Raw genomic sequence first — 18893 nt, 5'->3', positions numbered from 1 at the left:
AAGCTCTGCAAAATACTTCAGCAAGAGACAACACAATTTTCCCATTCCTGCCATTTTATTTTACAGTAAAATCTCATTAATTTAGCCTTCATGGGACCAGAAAAAGATAATCTAATTACCCAAAAGTTCGAATTATTGAATGTCCCTAATGAACACCTGGACAATGGTTGTCTACTATATTTTGGAAGAAAACCAAGCGACAACAATGATTTTTCAACGCTTCGCCAAGTGCTTTGCTTTGTGCACGCAGTTGAGAATGTCGAAGAACTGCTTCAAAGTCGTAAAGGCCTCCGCGGCCCTTTTCGCAGATCGATGTAGTACGAACGGTGCTGTCATGTTTTGAGGATGCTTCACCACAAGGACTGTGAACAGTATGTTTCAGCTCACTAGAACAACAGCAGAAGTAGGTGGATGCGAGGGAAATAAGCATAGGCGTTAGAACGCCGCAATGCACCCCCCCCCCCCCTTCCACCCCCCACCCCTTCCCTAAAAAGACCTGCGATTTGCCAAGCAACATCTGCAACGGCGCGACTGGCTGATGCACGCACCTGATGGCAGTCGGGGGGATGGTGTGAAGTAAAGAACAGCGAAATTGAAACTATGTGGCTGAGCTTAATTTCGGCCATGGGTGACTTCTAATCATCGTCGCGCCTGCCATATCGCGCACGCCCGAGGTGCATGGGTACCACTCTTTCATGCAATTCAGGCTAGGGTAGGTCTATTTGGATAACCACTGGCTCTACATGTCGTACCTTGACGTTACCCTCCCCCCACATCCGAACTAACTGATGCGAGCCTGCCCATGCCCAAATTAACGAGCATTTGACGCCATGTGCGTTCTGTAAAGTCTCTCTTTCAAAGAGGCTCAGAACATAAGCAGTGGCTGTTGTCTGACCCAAACACTTAATTTTGTGGTCAGCAGCGCACCGAAAAAACATCTCCATCTAAGCTTACCTTGCGGGCAAGATGCTTGAAGTCTTCCGTGCTTTGAATTCGCCCCAGCTTGCAGTCTGGCTTGCGGAAGGGGTTCAGGCAGTGCACTATGTGTGAAGAAATCTTGGAGCGGAACAGCTCTTTGATCTTCTTGGCCACTTCCGAGGTGTCTGCAGCCACAGTCACGGCTTTTTTCTTGCTCTGAAGAAAACACACAGATTCAGACACCATCTAACTCAGCCAAGGTTTTGCACTTGAAACAAAACAAACCACCCATGGACATGCTCTATATTGCAGTGCATTTAAAAGCTTCAAGAAGGACTTTTCTAGTTACACTGACTACATGTAATACACAGTGCTTGCTACACCATCAACAATTTGTAGCTGATTTAAGGTCAAATTTAGTTCATGGCAAGTCCGCAAGGCGGTAGCACAAAACCAATGCCCACGTTTTATTGTAATGTGCACATACAGGAAAAAAAAAGCTAATAATAAGAGCAGAAATTGTACAGACATGCAAGTACCCACTTCCAAAGCATGTTAACAATGCACAAATGTTAAACCAGGCCGCTAAAGTGTATGCTTGACATTCCATGTTGCCAATAAAGTGAAAGAAGTAACGGCAAGACAGCGTGATGAACAACAGCATTTTCCTGGTCATCATCTTCCCACTTACTAGCTGAGGGGCAATAGTGATTTTAAAGGCAGCCCAGTTGGTATCCAACATTCTGACCTGTTGGCTGTTAGGTAAGCATACCCAGTGTGTGATGCCGATAATAGGTTCCTCTAAGTAATGCCTGATGAATACAAAACGGGATTCAACAATGATAAATGTGTTTTTAAACCCAACTCCAAACCGTGGGCTTGTGGAAGAGTCTACTGCCAGCCACCAGAACAGATTCCAGTTCTCCCATAAAAAAGAAGAAAAAAAAAACAAAACATGCCATGCATGAGCGTTCACTAGAGTAGTGTGTGTGCTAGATACTGACCGATGATCTCTTCGACCTTCTGCTGCCTACCGTGCTGTTCACCTGATGGACAATGCACATGCAGAAGGGAAAGAGCAAAAGCCATCAGAAACAAAACAAAACTGCACAGTAAAACAAGTAAACAAAAAGAAATGAGAAAAACAAAGGGGTACACCATGGGTAAAAACCAAGTCCAACACCAAAAATCAACAAAGAGAGCCTGCTACCGGATGCTGCAGACGTGCAGTAAGCATGCATCTGTTCACCCATGCATGTGGGTATCTTAACAACAACCTTGAGAACATCTCGAAAATAAAAAAAAAACTGCAAACGTGGGAAAAGAAATCTTTTCAGCTTATAAGAAGACTACTGCTAAAAAGCAGCTTTCCATTCTCAAACTCATTTTACGCTTGCCAGGTGGGCAAATGTAGTGCTGCAGCGAGCACTAAATCTGCCCATCCGGCAGGCATAAAATAACTGCAAGCTGTCACACGGGCCGGTTTACTAACTCTCACTGCAACATACATCCGGCAGTGTTCGGTGGACACTGCTTGCTAGCACAATAGCTCAAACAATAGAAAATACAAATGAAAAAGGATACGACAGAATTTTAAAAAATTTTTGACGAAATGTTTTCTAGAGATGAGATTTTATGGTTTATGGCAAGCCGCCCCAATTCGAACAACATGCGCCACAGCTTTTCCTCCCTAGGTCCGGCATCCACTTCTAGCCTGTTTCAGATTGCGGCATCTTATTATGTCAGTAAGAGTTCTTACTCATTGACCTTATATAAAGAGCACCTTGATCCTGAAACAATTTTGCTTGTTTCCACACAAACTAAATAATGTGTGAACAGACTGATTGCCACCACTAATGCATATGTTACTACATTAGTAAGTCAAAATGTTTTTCATGTCACACACTAGACCTGAATACATATACTCCCCGTCTGTTGCAACTTAAAAGTTTTTTTTTAACAAAATTCAGACAGCTCGAAATTTTGCAAGGGAAAACTCAGAAAAAGCAGCCATCAGCTGGTGGTGCGCTTCAGCAGATCATGTCCCAAACGATGCTCTGCACCAACAGGCAAGTCTTTGCTAATGCACCGCAATGCACCTCTTCACTGCTGCTCTGTAGCACTCAGTACTTCGTGTGATTCTAAACTGCACCACTTCCGCCACCCCCCTCCCCTATCTTTGAAAATATGCTACGCGAGGACATAACCAGTTTCCCAGAGAAACGTCAACTTAGGTTGAACGAGTCGGGGGACACTCAGAAAGAGGTGGGAATCTTATTCCTCCTAGTTTTCATTCCCCTGTGGGTAGCAGTGCAATGAAGAGTGGTGGACACTGCTGTTGTCGCTTTGTCAATGCGACTCTCTGTGTGGGCCATGTTTCTTGTGCTGCCATGCCGTTCTCACCACGAGTCCTTTTACTTAAAACTAAATGCTCAGCTTCTGTACAGGGGTTTTTGTTTCAAAGTACAGCTAAATAGAAGGTTTAAATTTCACAATGCACAATGAGTTCACTAAAAATTTTGGCACTCTGCGAAACTCAGAACTTTGTTCCGTGTTGAAAATCTCCCTTTTCACGACTTCCAAGTTAACAAAGGTTTACTGTAACTCCAAAGAACACTTCCTTTTACTACGCTGCAACAGGAAAATGAAGTAATGCTACATGATTTCACCTAGGTGCCCACTAGAACCTTTATTTTTTTTTTCTATTGCAGTGATGACCGATCCAAAGAAGGTTCTTCTCCAAAAAGAACGTACAGTCGACGACCGAAAATTCGGACACCTGATTATTCGGTCATGCTTGATTATTTGGACTTTTTCGCGGCACCGCGACATGGCCCATAGAGCCAATGTATAAGAGCGCTTGAAATTTCTGACACACCGGAACTGACTGCTCGATTTTTCGGACCTTGTTCGCACTCGCCACAATATACCGTATTTACCGCGTATTGAACCCACTTTTCTTCCAGAAAAGTTGAGATCAGTTTGGGGGGAGGGTTCATTACGCAGAAAAAAAAAAGGTTTTAACAGATTTTTTTTCGAAGGGTCGATATTTAATATCATACCTCCGGCCTTCCATCATCAACAAATGCGCACGGTCAGACCAGTTTGTGCTGTTAAGCATCGTTCACTTTGCAGATCACGCAATTTAGCGGTAACCCGACGAGTGCTTAAATGCGAATGACTATGCCTTGGCGCCCTGCCAAGTCCCCCCCCCCTCCCTTTTCCTTCTGGCAGGAGCTCTTCTGAAAAAATAAACAACAGCTGCCAGGTGCATCTTGGCGCGCTGCCAAAGTCTCCTCCCCAGTGCAAAAACTGAGGAACCAGCAACAAAAAGCTAAAGGCTGAAAAAAAAGAAAAAGTAAATTCTGACGGACAAAAGTGGGGGCAGGTTCATTATGCGAATGGGTTCATAAATTGAGTAAATACGGTAATGCGTACAATGGAATCTCATTAATTCAAACTGCAGGAGAGATCGAAAACTTGATCAGACAAAACTAAATTCAAGCTTAAAGGAAGCTTTTAACTTCAGACGCTGAAATTCTGCGCGAGTCGGTACATTGCGCCTGCATGGTTTTGAATTCGTACTGTTCTTGATTGTAGTCAGAGTTCGCGGGACTCATCTGTGCCGAGTTTTTCGTCCTGGATACGGAAAGAGGTAGCAGCGAAGCACGTGGGAGGCGTACGGCCCCACGGAAACGGTGAGCGCAAGAGGAAATGGTGGTGCATTTCAAAGCGAGGTCAGCATACCCGTGGCAAAACGCACTGCAACCCTGACTTTTCTGTCGTAAAACCGTAAACAACTGGCATTTCGATGACAGCCAAGACACCACCGCAGAGCGCATGTTGCCAGATACGATGCCGATTACGGCTCTAGTCACTAGGCCTAATGACGAAGGCCAACGCCTACGGAGCGCTAGCTTCAGCCGTTTCTCGGTTCTTAATGTTTTGCCATCTTCTCGTTCTCGTTCCAGGTCCATCGTACTGCGGGCGCAGCGCAGTTCCCGCAGTCGCGTGTTTGCTTTTTAATTTAGACTTTATCTTAACCCGTGTGTTCATCGGCGACATGTAGCGGGCAACACAGCCAGGCCGCGCTCATGAAAGTGGTTGCAGTCCTCGTCCGTGCACAAGTCGCGGGGCGAAATTTAGTCATGAGGAGCTTTAGAATACGAGCAATACAACTGACGCCTTCCTCCGGCATATTGGTAATAAGCTCGTGATTTTTTAAGTGAAATTTGATTTTCCGGACTGCCTGATTTTTCGGTCGTTTTCGCGGTCCCTAGAGAGTCTGAAAAATCGGTCGTCGACTGCATATGTAACACTGCAATATCTTCAATTAAACTCAGTGTCTGGTGTTTCCCAGATGAACACACACAAAAAAGGCACAAACCTTGGGTTCATCATAAGTTGGTGTTTCCAGGTCCATGTCCTGGTCATTTTCATCCCACACTGGAGGGTCCCATTGAGTTTCCCTGGAAAAACAAAGATTGTAAACAAGAAGTCAATCTGAGTGAGCATGTGCTTTAAATGAATAATGTGCACAGTAGGAGAGAAATTCTGCGACCAAGACTGGCACATAAAAAATGGTAATAACCTATATGCATATTCCAATAACTAGCAGACATAGAAAAACCCTTTTTGGTTAGGCTTTGGTATTGTTTGCTGCAATATGAGCACAGACACAAAGCTGCATCATCAGCACGAATATTTCCTTACATTTGGCTTGACAAATTTTCCAAAGTAGAGTGGACCCTCTTTAAATGGAACCTCAAGGGACCAGAAAAATATGTTCCATTTATCAGCAGTTGCGTTTACAGAGAGAATGGCACATTATGAGCACAACTTGATAAAGAAAAGAAGGCAAAAATTCTCAATTTTGCAGTCACTCTTCCACATGTGCCGCATCCCTTGTTTTGGACTACATAACTGAGAACAAAAAAAAATGGGTTTAAGTTTTTTTTTTTAATCCGTGTATGGATTGCATATTCCAAGTTCACAGCCGAACTAAAGAACTAAAGTGCGGCCTTTACACAAGTTTACAATGGTAGTTGGCATCTTATTGACGTTAGGCTCAGCTGCGTATATTGCCATGTAAAATTCAGCCTGTTTTCACAATGACTATCGGAAATTTGGCGGGTGAGCTGCAGGTACTACACTCCCATTCCGGTGCCCATTCCCACCAGGATGCATCTCCCTGTGTCGGGGAAAAAAAAAAAAACATGCAAATACGCACGCAAATTGGTTCCACGAATGAAAATTCAAGCTGCGTGTCAACTGCTCCCTCGCTATGGTGGCCACTTTCCCAGAGTAGCAGTAGGTGGTGTGGGAGAAAATGCCTGGTTAGTGACTACATTTGGTAAACTCAAGAGTCCGGAGCTTGAGATTGGGCTGAAATCCGAAACTACAGGTCTGCTGGTATTTCATTCTGCCGCTTACCAGGCTAGTCAGCCAAACCGCATGTGAGTATGGGAAGCATGAAACGTGCGCTGTGTTATTGTCTTTGATCTACATTTGCCTCTGACTGCTGGCCTTACAACTGCTCTGTTACTTGTATGCTACTTAGAGGTGCACGCGCCGTGATGACAGTGAAGACCCATCAAGAGAGCGACGAGTAAAGCCCGTTTCACGTATAAACGAAAACACTCGCGATTTCTGTCGCGGCGGCTCAAAAACCTGCTTCGAGCGGCCAGAGCAATGAGGTTCTGACAAGTTGGGAATTTTTCGCCACGCCACGATGTTCAGTTGTTTGCATGTGAAACAGCCTTAACGTGAAAGTAGACATGAACAAATAATGCTTTACTATTAGTGCGAAAGCATTATTTCAGACATACCAACCACCCTGAGCAAGAATCTTGTCTTGCCTTGTGCTCCAACTAACCCCCGTTTACCTGAGCTACTTGGGTAAGTTCGGGCTAGTTCGGAGGAAGCTCAGGTAAGTGCGGGGGAGGTTTGTGCCACCTGTAGCCAATGGCACGAGGGCGCCGCACCACCTAGGTCATGTAACCTTGTGGAGTCATCACAACCTGCCTGCTGGGTTGTGAGCAAACTGGCCACCCTGGCAGGTGGCAGTTAAATTAATGATTGGTTGCACGGGGTTGCTCGGGAGGAGCAACAAGAGTCGCACAATTCCTACTGGTGGCTGTGATAGAAACAGCCATCTGCCAGTGCAGTGGCGCACTGCTTAAGGGGAGACACTTGTCTTAAAATGGAAATATTTATTATTAAACGTACAGTAAAACCTCATTAATTCGAAGTCATTGGGACCGCAGAAAATGCTCGAATTAACCGGGTTTTCGGTAGCGGGAACGTGCTACCTTTATTGGACAACCTTTGCCATTACTGTATATTGCCACGCAAAAGTTGGCCGTCAGCTTGTAGCCCTTGCTGACCAAAAAGGAAGTGGTACCAAATATAGGCATAGGAATGCAATTGTGTTAACAGGCTCCATTAATGTCTGCAGCCTAGGATCGTTTCACGGACACCTAAGTTTTAGTAAATGAGCATTTTTGCATCCAGCCGCCCTTCAACAGTAAGGCAACACGCACTGGCCATGCAAATAACCTGAAATCAAATACATACAGTAATCCCTCGTTACAACGAAATCGGTTTACTTGAAATATCGCTTTATTCGAAATTCCTTCCAGTCCCGTTCCAAACTCATGCATTTTAAGCTACACTACTCGAAGCGCACGAAGAGCTTGATCCGCTTAGAGCGAAGTAGCGATCGGAGGCATTGCCACCGCGGCGGCGACCCTTTTGCGCATGCAGTGTCAAATTAATACCGCCGACGAATTAGTCTCAGGCAGGCACAGAACAGGCCACAAAAGTACCAAACCTACGACCGATGACCTGCCTAGTAACGAGCACCAAGCGAGTGCCGAGTGCCCCCAGCTGTTTTACAGAGGATGCGAACGGAAGCGCGCCCGAATCGGTCGCAATCGCATCGCTGGTGTCCCCCGTGACAGAATCTAAACGAAAATAAAATTTTCGTGACGCTTTGCGATGCCAGAAAACCGCGGTCTCTTGGATGCCGAAAAGTGGCCAAAAGACCGTGGGCAGACTTGCGCCATAGCATTCCAACGGGCATGGTCGGTGAGCAAATTTTACCGCTCTAAAGAACATTTCTAGCGCTGAAACGTGCCAAAAAAGCACAAAAGAAGTGTCCCTCCAATTATGAGTCCATTCACGCTTGCGAGTCGTGAGCGAGGTGAGCTTTCGGCATCGAACTCGGCTGGTCCCTGGCTGCCGTAGTCGTCGCTAAGCCTAACCGTTTCACAGCAGCCAGACGACTAAACTCTCAAAAGAGCGCGAAGACGTCAATCCCGAGAGTTTTCACTTTAAACGAGAAGGCGACCCGCAGGTCGCGCTTGCAAGTGTGAACAACGGTGTTGTCGAACTGCTGTCTGGTCGCAAGCGACTGCTGGTCGCACGCCCTTTGCCGTGTTTTGACGCGAGCAGCTACGTTAACAAACCGGGAAGACTACTTTGGGGAAGCCGGTCTAGAAATTTGCTTGCCGTTCGTCATAATCGGCCTGCATCGCAACAAAACACTGCCGCTAGCTTCGTTGCACTTTTGACGGTGCAAACAGACCGACAACTTGCCGAAAACACGAAAAATCCGAGCGTCGTTAGCGGCGAGTCAGGCTGTCAATATGGCGGGTCAACGCAACGACAGTGTTTCCCCGGCGATTTTCTCGAGCCGGTCATGCTTGATTCGCGCCATCCGACTCGACAAACGGTCTAAATGCATGGTAAGGTCATTGAATTTTGATCCTAGACATCTGTCAACGGCACGGACGCGACGCTGCACGAACACTGACACTCGAACCGTAGAATTAGCACTGTGTCGTCGACGACAACGCTGTGCCGAAAAACTCATTTGCAAACTTCACAGCTGTACACATCGGAAAAAAAAAACTGCCCAGTAATCATGCAAAGCCCCTACTGCAAGACCATTCAGTTTCCACGATCGCACTGCGTACCTACAATGAGCAGCTAATCGTTTTTTGAGCTTAACAAACACAACCTCAGACTCGGGCCACAGCATTTCCGTGACCCCCCCACTGCATGAAAGCGGCCACTGCCTTGGCGAGTCGAAATACCCTGAAGCAATGTTGAATGCATGGGCGGCGACCGTGGCCTCATGCAATGCTTGGTCAGATTAGAGCAGGGGGCTGCACGCGCCAGTAAGAACTTGAAACAGCCAAAGCTCACTGCCCTTTTTGCACCTGAATAAAGTTTTTCTTCACTGAATACATTGTATTTTGACTTTTTTGCCGTTGGGGTGCAGTTAAAGCTCGAATGCTTTAGAATTTCTCGGGCGGTCATTTATATCGAATTACCACTTTTAACAAATTTTTTCACAGTCCCGTGGACTTCGTTATAACGAGGGATTACTGTAACTGCAGTAACATCCACAGATCCCCTCAGGGAGAGGCACGGATGGGGGCCTTGCCCCTTGCATGAAACAGAACAAGAGCACAGGTTCAAACGTGAGTCTGTCAGCGCCAGCTTACCTGGTCTGAGCGTGGTAGTAGTATACATTGCCCTCTTCATCCTTTGCGGTCTTCCAGTGAGGAGGCAGACGGCCACTCTTTTTGGTCAGGGCCGGTTCCTGCGGTGGAGGGCTGCCCATGTGCCCAGGCGGTGTTTCCATGCTCTGTACTGGCACCACCGACTGCTGAAAAAAGAGGCAAAGCAAGGTCGCAGCCATTATGACACAACACTCTCGACCACCATACAGTGATTGGCCGGCTCACAGCCTAGACTCTCTTCCTTGGAGAGAAAAAAATAAGTACGCTTGCTCACAAACATCAGTCTCAAACAAAGCAGGAATATGTACAGAGAGAAGGGAAATCTCCCATAGGCATAGATATAACGGCAGTGGTCAGGCAACTAAATACCGTATAAACCCGCATATAATACGAACCCGAATATAATACGAGGTGAAATTTTAGACTCGAAATGGGAAAAAGAAGATTTACCCGCGTATAATACGAGTGACGAAAGCATGGAGAAGACATTTATTGAAATCAGGCCCCGCACTTCAATCACTTTCATTTTCAGCAGCGCTTTCTTCGGACATTTCTTTGTCCGCCGAATCATCCCAGAGGTACTCATCTTCTGTGCCATCGAGGGCATTCGATATGCCACACTTCTTAAAAGGACAGCGCACAAGGTCCTCTGGGATGGTCGCCCATGCGTCCACAATCCATTTGCACAGCGTGGCTGGCGATGCCTGCTTCAGCCACCCGGTCAGCGTCACTGCTGGCTCACCTGAGTGCATCCACTCTGCGTAGTGCCGCTTGACTGCTTCCTTGAAGTGTTTGTTAACACAAACATCAAGAGGCTGCAGTTGTAGGGTCATCCCACCCGGGATCACGATGAGTTCACTGCCATAGTCACGTAACAGCCTCTTCAAAAGTCGGCCAAATGGCAACGAAACGCATCCAGCACGAGGATGGACGGGAATGACAACAGTGCACCTGGCAGCCTAAAGCACACGGACATTACCCAGTTGGGCACAAGACCCTCGTTCATCCAGTCTTTCTCATGGCCAATGTGCCATTCTTTGAGCCGTGAAAGCTTCATCACATCCCACTGCCTGTAAAAAGGGCTTCCTTCTGTCGTCGCCATCCATGAATGCTTCCCTCGGTGACACCAAACTGCCTCCAGGCCGCACTGTTGCCGATGTTCTCAGTAGCTAAAATCACCTTTCACTTGAAAACAGCCGAAGAACGTGCACTTCGCCAAGCATGGTTTACACGTGAGCATGTTCGCTGTCAACCTGCGCACTCAACTACTTAACGACAAAGAAACGACGCCGTGGTGGTAGTGGCCACTGTGGTACCGCGGCGCTAGGGTAACGGAGCCAAGCCGTAGCCAGCATAATAACAAAGCTAAGCCGTAGCCACGCGGCAATAACAAAAAAAAAAATTTCGAGCGCAACTTTGAAAATTTTTGTTCGGATCCGCAAATAATACGAGGCATAAATTTAGGACGCTAATAATGGAAAAAAAAAACCTCATATTATATGCAGGTTTTTACAGTAATGTCACATTAGAGAGAGAGAGAAAAAGACACATAGAAAGAGAGATGACAGCATTGGTGGTACGACCTGAAGTGAAGGCCTGGCCATTGTTGTAGCTGAGATTGAGAGGTTTCCTCCCTTGTAAAGCTTTACTCTCGTGTACCCAAATAAGATGCCCACCAAGCCGTGCAATACCGTATTTACTCGTGTGACTTGCGCCCTCGCGTAATTTGCACACCCCAAATTTATAACCAGGATTTATAGAAAAAACATTTACTCTCATATTTTATGCTCCCTGCTGCGCAAGCATGCCTGCATGCACATAGGTGCACGCAGGGCAAGCTTGGGAAGATCAGTGTCGCCGTGTGCAGCTGAGAGAAGATGAGTGGCGTCAAAAAAACAAAAGGCAACAATTCGTTTGTCAACTGGTTCCGGTCAAGAAAAGCCAATTGCATGCCGTTTGCTGTTCAGTTTGCCGCTGCTCAGCTGGACCGCGTGCTGTGACGTTGTTTTATCGCCGTGTATCTCCATTTGCCTCTGACTACTGGCTTTACGATTGTATCATTCCACTGTGCATGCGCCATAATGCCATCATGTGGGGAACTACATAACGTTGGTCTTGGGCGGGCAGGCTGGTGGGGGGGTATGCATTGCGCGTTATTACCTTTGTATAGCTTTTTAGAACGTATTCACAAAATCTCCACGCAATTTGCACACCCCCTTTTTGGAAGCCTCAATTTTAGGAAAAAAAGAAGTGCCCAAATTACGCAAGTAAATATGACAAACCAATGCCTAACACATGACCAGCCTCAAATTTGCGAGATGTTTGGAGATTTTTCTCATTTCATATTATCCCTGAACTTGTTCCTGAAGATATCACGATTAAATTTGCTCTGAAAAACATGCCCTAACATCCGGCGTAGTAGACACTGCTGAAGATGCAACACTGATAAAAGGTATGGACATAGCCATTCTCATGTAGCCCTTTGACTTCTCTGCAGACCCATTGTAGAAAATCGCTGGTAACAAAAAAAAAAAAGGGCAGTGTGTGAACATAGGTACACCAGTTCCACTGCCCATCAGTATTTGTTCTATGAAAAGAAAAAGCTAATGCTCATTTAATGCTAATGCTGCACAATAAGGCACAGTTGACCATACTGGAATTCCCTTGGTCCTATTCTTTCAAATTTTGTGTCACTCATGTAGCAATACACAGTTTCCTTAGTGTTCGGCCATGATGCTTTAACATATTTATGTGAGTCAAGCCCATGGCTCACTGCTGTGCGAAGCAAAAACTTCAGAGGTGGCGAGGTGAAGTGTCACACAGGTTGCTTGAAAGCATGAAATGTTGCCAAAGGGTAAAACACATGATTGGCAAAAGTGCAGCTAAATAAAATCTAACATGCCGGCCGCAACACTCAGGCTGTATATGCATGCTTTGAGCAAGTGCTCTTGAAAGCAGATGCTGAGCACATATTACTCAATAGTACTTTGAGTGCTTGCTTTTGTTCTGCCATGACACAGCCTCTCAGCAAGAGCTGAAAATTCAGAGAAGCCATCATATACATCTAGCATACATCAAGCTGTGCTGCCGTATACATTCCAGTTTCCGACCAATTTTTCGGACTCGAAGGGACCCGAAAAATAGTCCGAATAATCGAATAATCCCTTCGAGTCCGAAAAATCGAACAGTCCGAAAAATCCGTGCAGTAGAAAAAAAATTGCTTTATTGAGATGAAATCAGCTTAAAAATGTCACTGGTTTTACCTTGCGCCAAATTTGTGCCAAAGTTGTACTTTCACCGTACACGCTAGACAGCAAGGTCACGGCGTTTAGTTGAATACTTCCCACGCTTCTTTGACGGACCTGGTGGCACCATGTTGTGCACAACCCGAGCGTGCACCACACCGCTCGTCAAACACACGCAAAGACAAGGAACTTTACGTTCAAATCGGTGGAACCGCCGGACGCAATCATAAAATGGCGAACGGATGTAACTTCGTAAAGACTCGCCACTCGGTCGACGCGGTCGGATTAACCCAAGTGACGAAACAGCGAATGGCGAACTTACGAGACTTGCCGCGGTGGCTCAGTGGTTAGGGCGCTCGGCCACTGATTCGGAGTACCCGGGTTCGAACCCGACCGTGGCAGCCGCGTTTCCATGGAGGCGAAACACAAAGGCGCCCGTGTGCTTTGCTATGCCAGTGCACGTTAAAGATCCCCAGATGGTCGAAATTTTTCCGAAGCCCTCCACTACGGCTCCTCTTTCTTCCTTTCTTCTCTCAGTCCTTCCTTTATCTTTTCTCTTAATGCCCAGTTCAGGTGTCCGCCGATATTGCAAGATAGATACTGTGCCATTTCCTTTCCCCAACAACCAATTTTCAATTTACAACATATGAGACAAGCAATAACTGCCCACGACAACGTTGGCGACAAAAGCAAGTTGACGGCGATGACAATCCGATTGCCACCTCGAAGTCTCAAAGATCGCAAGGACCTCTACTGGCAAAAATGAGGTACAAAATGTATGTCAAGCCAATTCAACTGCAGAGTAAATCCACCTCAATCCAAGATGGCGCCTTTTGAGCCAGCGAAAAGCCGATAAAATGGCAGATTTTGGCCCGCAGGTGACTGAAATTAGTCCAAAAAATCGAACTTTCTGACTTTTGAAGTCCAAAATATCCGTCGCGAATATGTATGCGCTTCTATGGGGTGACTGATGGTGCCTCATCGAGGTCCGAAATATCCAACAAGACCGAATTATTAGAGTCTGAATTACCCATCGGCTACTGTATATGCATCAGCACAGGATAGTTCATAACGTAAATGCCTACGATGTTGAGAACAGCATCTGACAAGCACGACCCAGGTTCCATTCAATGAGGTTTAGCACACAGCATGTGGGGACCTGCCCTGCAGTCCCCTGTGTAGGCTTTCCCGCGATGCACCGTGCAGCAGCAGCCTCGCCTCGAGGAGGGGCACATTCCCTTGTTAGTTACCTTAAGTAACGAGAAAAGGAGCCAGCGTCGCAGCGCGAGACACGTCCGCTCACGCCGACGATCCCAGCTGAAGAGCCTCATCCTCTCTCCCGCGCGCGAGCTGCCGCTCGCGCCGACGTGTCGCTCGTGGCTCCGCTCTTCGCCAGCGGGGCGAGGAAGTGGCGGGGAGACTCGCTTCCAGTATCTCGTCCCGACCGGCCTCGGAGAATCTCTTGCCCTAGCGCGGGCGAACATTCGCTCATAACCTTGCTGGTGAGTCGGACAACCTCGATTCCTTAGCGTGCTTTGTTGCTAGCTGGCGTTATTGTTGTTGTAACAATAAATGCCTGTTTGTGTCAGCCGGTGTGTCGTTCCTTTGTTCCCTCAGAGCAAGGCCCGCCGTGGTTGGCGTGCGCTCGGTAGCGTACGCGATCACGGGGTGGGGTCCGGCGGTTTTGAACTCTGTCAGCCGCGATCAAGCGGGGAGAAACTATTTATCTCCCCGATTCAACCCCACAAGCAAGACAAGCTTTAAATTTGGTCCTGGAATTTTTGGAATCTCAATTGAAACTTTTTTGACCAGTTTTAGAAATGCCCAACACATGAAATTTGCATCAAGGAATCAGGAAAGGCATCAAGTTGCATAAAAATACAGACAGAAATGGCCACAAAGGGTAAAAAATAGTTTCAATTTTACGGCAATGTACAAGCCCATATGAACGCCTGAAGAGAAAAAGCATCAGCAAGCAAACAAGCTCACCTGTGGCTGTTCACCAGGCATGGCCTGTGCGACTGGTGGCAGGTAGTAGACCTGGGGATGCATGCCCTGCACTGGGCCTGGAGGGGCAGGAGTGGGACCCACTGGTCCGTAGGCAGGGCCATATCCGGTGGCCACCGGCTGCGGATTGTGCGGGTACACAGCACCTGCAGCCATGCTTGCAGCACCTGCTGGTGCCCCAGCCCCGGGTGCTACCACAGCATAGGGCACAGGCACCGGTGACTGCTGCAGTAAGATACAGACGCGGGTGATGCTACACGGGTTGCTTCCAGAAGCATAGCATTCAATTACAAAGAAACAAACAGCATGGAGAAGCATCAGAGGGCAAGGTAATGCTCCTGTGCTCTGGCATTGATGCACATGTCCTAAGCCCCCACTGAACAAGGCCAGAAGAGTGATTAAGAAGTCTGGCATTTTTATGGAAGCATTCTTTCCTACACCACTACTGCACAATCACTGCCACTGCAGTGGCTTAGCAAAGTGCAGCTGCTATCTTTGCCACCTGTGTGTACCAATGCAATAGCAATTAGCAGTCACTCAGCACATGGTTAAAGGCAGGGATAGGATTACAGCTCAGACCATTTATAACGTAACTGCTTATAATGCCGGACCGGATTATAAGCGGCTTTTTGTGACAACCGTTTCGCTTCCCATAGAGTTCAATGTATTGGTGTACTGCTTAATACGCGGCAGCACGTAATCGGAGACCGCATACAGTGCGGTTTCTGGAAATCCTGGCGGCCCGCGTACTGGCGCAGGCCCATGAGTACTGGCGGGCGCGTCGAGCATGCTTTCCAGATTGCGCAAGAAGGGGGCAACAGGTGGGGCGGAGGAGCCTTGTCAGTGTGGTTAGAGGCAAGGCGGAAGGCAGGAGAGGATAAAAAAAAAAAGTCGCAAAGCAGGTGTTTTCCCTCTCCTTCCCCGGTGCACCTCTGTTGGGTGCACCTATTGGACAAAACTTGAAAGCACGTGATGATGACCATGATGACCAGACTGTTGAAAGCTTCTATAAAGACGTGGAATCGGCAATGAACAAAGTAAAAACACAGTACACTGTACTGATGGGCGATTTCAATTCGAAAGTGGGCAAGAAGCAGGCTGGCGACCAGGCGGTAGGCAACTATGGGATAGGTTCTAGGAATAGCAGGGGAGAGCTATTAGTAGAGTTCGCAGATGGAAATAATTTACGCATCATGAATACCTTCTTCCGCAACTGAGAGAACAGGAAGTGGACCTCGAAGAGCCCTAATGGTGAGACTAAAAATGAAATTGACTTCATACTATGCGCTCACCCTGGTATCTAAAAAGATGTGGAGGTCCTCGGAAAGGTGCGTTGTAGCGACCACCGAAAGGCAGGGTCTCGTATTAGCTTAGACTTGAAGAGGGAACGGAAGAAGCTAGTGAAGAGGAGGTCCATTAACGAGCAAGCGATAAGAGGGAAAATAGAGGAATTCAGGATATCACTGCAGAACAAACATTCAGCTTTAACTGAGGAAGACGATCTTAATGTTGATACAATGAACGATAATCTGACAACTATCATTACAGAGTGCACATTAGAAGTAGGCAGTAAGATGGCTTGACAGGATACCGGCGAGCTATCTCAGGAGACGAAAGATCCGATTAAGAAACGTCAAAGCATGAGGGCGTCTAACCCTACAGACAGAATAGAAGTAGCAGAGATATCGAACTTAATAAATAAGCGCAAGGTAGCCGACATAAGGAAGTTTAATATGGAGAGAATTGAGCATGCTCTAAAGAACGGAGTTAGCCTAAAAGCGGTGAAGAGGAAACTAGGCATAGGCAAAAACCAGATGTATGCGTTAGGAGACAAGGAGGGCAATGTCATTAGCAATATGGATAAGATAGTTAAAGTAGCCAAAGAGTTTTACACAAATCTATACAGTAGCCAATGTAATCAGAATGTTACCGTAGCGCACAGCAATGCGTCATCCCGTCAGTAATGAAAGAGGAAATAAAGAAAGCCTTAGGAGCAATGCAATGGGGAAAAGCAGCTGGTGAAGATCAGGCACCAGCAGATCTGTTGAAAGACGGAGGGGAGATTCCGCTAGAAAAACTAGCCACCCTGTATATGCAATGCTTTATGACCTCGACCGTACCAAAAGCGTGGAAGAACGCAAATATAATCTTAAGAGGGTTCACCAGTGACAGTGTCCATAGGAAATAAATGGGAACTTTCAGAAGCTGTAGCGTGTCTAAAAATGGCTCAATTTTCATGAGGTCTGTGGCAGCATTTTCTTCTTTAGTGAATGGAGGAAATTTTGCGGACAGATATTATTTTTTAAGTTTCATTTTTTTACAAATCAGAGGTAAATATCAGGAAAAATTGCACTTTTAGATACGTCGGTCTTTCATGTCATCTCGTGAAAAAACTAAGCCAAATATCAGAATTTCGTCCGCAACATTTCCTCCCTTTTTCTTTCTTGATTGTCAAGCCATAATTTTCATCCATATCGAGCTTAGTGTTTGCACTTTACAGGCTCTGAAAGTTGTGCATGCATTTAAATTCACACCAAATTTAACCAGCGCGACATGGCTCCATCTGGCGTCAGAATATTTTGTTGTTACTACACTCTACCACCAACCCTCTTGGTTGTCTGTGTTCCTGTGCGCAGGTTTTTACTTGCTCATTCTTTCCTTTTTTCTTGCTTGGGCTGTATTCAGAAAGGATCTCTGCATGCTTTTCTTTTTTGCTCCAGCTCTTGGTGTGGAAAGGAAGTGGGATGCAAGGCCACAACCAAAAGTGCCCCCCCACCCTCCCTCCCCTCCTCCCAGCAGCCACACAATAAGGCATTGTTAGTGCCAAAAACAGGAAGGGGGCTCCCTATTCAGGACAATGTGGGAGAAAGCAAGAATGCAGGTGTTGCAGGTGTGGATACAAGTCAAGAATGCAGCTGCAAACATTCCTCATAGGAGGCCCTCGAGCCAATAGCCCAATAGCGGCACTTACATGAACGAAACACGCCTGGTTGTTGAGTTATCGGGCCGAAAACCGTTACTGGGTTCATGTAAACTCGCGCCGAGTCTGGAGTCGACTGTTCGGGTCCAGTCAACTCCGCCGCAAGGGGTAGGTGACTCATCTCGACCCTGACCCGATATGCTTGTAAACGCTGTCGAGTCGAAAAGTAGGGTTTATTGAGAGGGGAGAGGATAAATGTGAACTTGCTTTTCACGAACGCCGTCGTGCCTCCGATACAGCGATGGCGTGCCTCAATCTTGGAGGCTGCTACTGCTTGCTCGACGCTTGGTGTCGCTACAGTTCAACCGGTCTCGAATCGCTAAAATCGAGTTCATGTAAACACACACTGGTTTGAGTTGCATTGACTATGCTCAACCCAACCCCCAAATCGACTTGACGCTATCGGGTTCATGTAAACAGAGCTAATGGCGTATACTGATTTTCATGACGTGGTGATTAACCTCCTTTTACTGAGGCACTTGCCAATCGCCTGCGATTTCACACTATACTCGCGGACAACTATCTTTGGCAGTGCAACAGCCCACATCAAGGGGAAAAAGGACCATCTCCTTCCTTTTCCTGCTCAGCCTCTGCTGCACTGCAACTGCGATGTCATGAGAACCGGTCGAAGCCAACGTTCACCTATGGCTCCAAGCTAGTGAAACCAGAATGTGTCGGATCGGCATCGAAACATCGGCTCTCTAACGAATCTTAGGTCGAGTGCCGCTCTTTTTCTCCAATTCTCCTCCCGACCAGGCATATCTCTGCCAGAATGTTCGCGTTATCAGTGTAGGTGCTGTCCACTGTACGCGGGAAAGCGTGGGTGCACCTTGTCTGCAGAAAGGAGCTTGCGGATTTACGAGCCCCCTACTCCAGAATATACATCTCCGTGGTGTAAATAATGTGATGTCGAACGTTCATGGCCTGGCTGCAAAATCATCCAGTTTTGCTTCTGAACCGGTTTCGTATGTATCCAGCGTTCCCCAACCATCTTCATTCTCCCAATTAGATACGCTTCGGTATGCTCCACACCTAGTCGCACCTTCTGCACTACGCTTCCAAAAGTCGCATAGTTCAATCAGAGAAACGCTCGGAAGGGGAGCTATATAAATAGGCATATAAAATATATGATACATAAAAGTATAATATAATATATATATAAGACATAAAAAAAGCAGGGCGCATAATGAGACTTTCCCGGAAACCATAGCA

At 46.8% G+C, this 18893-nt stretch overlaps 1 protein-coding gene across 1 annotated transcript in view; it reads right to left on the bottom strand.

Annotated features, from left to right (window-relative positions):
- Positions 1–18893, bottom strand: part of Set2 (SET domain containing 2) — a 120329-nt gene that overhangs the window by 4164 nt on the left and 97272 nt on the right. The window contains 6 exon segments of the mRNA XM_077656818.1: positions 955–1134; positions 1923–1964; positions 5306–5387; positions 9432–9595; positions 14684–14926; positions 16078–16098. Coding sequence (XP_077512944.1) covers positions 955–1134; positions 1923–1964; positions 5306–5387; positions 9432–9595; positions 14684–14926; positions 16078–16098 — 732 coding nt within the window.

The sequence above is a fragment of the Amblyomma americanum genome, chromosome 3, assembly GCF_052857255.1.
Source record: "Amblyomma americanum isolate KBUSLIRL-KWMA chromosome 3, ASM5285725v1, whole genome shotgun sequence".
NCBI classification, from domain to species: Eukaryota; Metazoa; Arthropoda; class Arachnida; order Ixodida; family Ixodidae; genus Amblyomma; species Amblyomma americanum.
The sequence above is the reverse complement of the archived record's forward strand: the minus strand, read 5'-3'. Positions and strand labels throughout refer to the sequence as shown.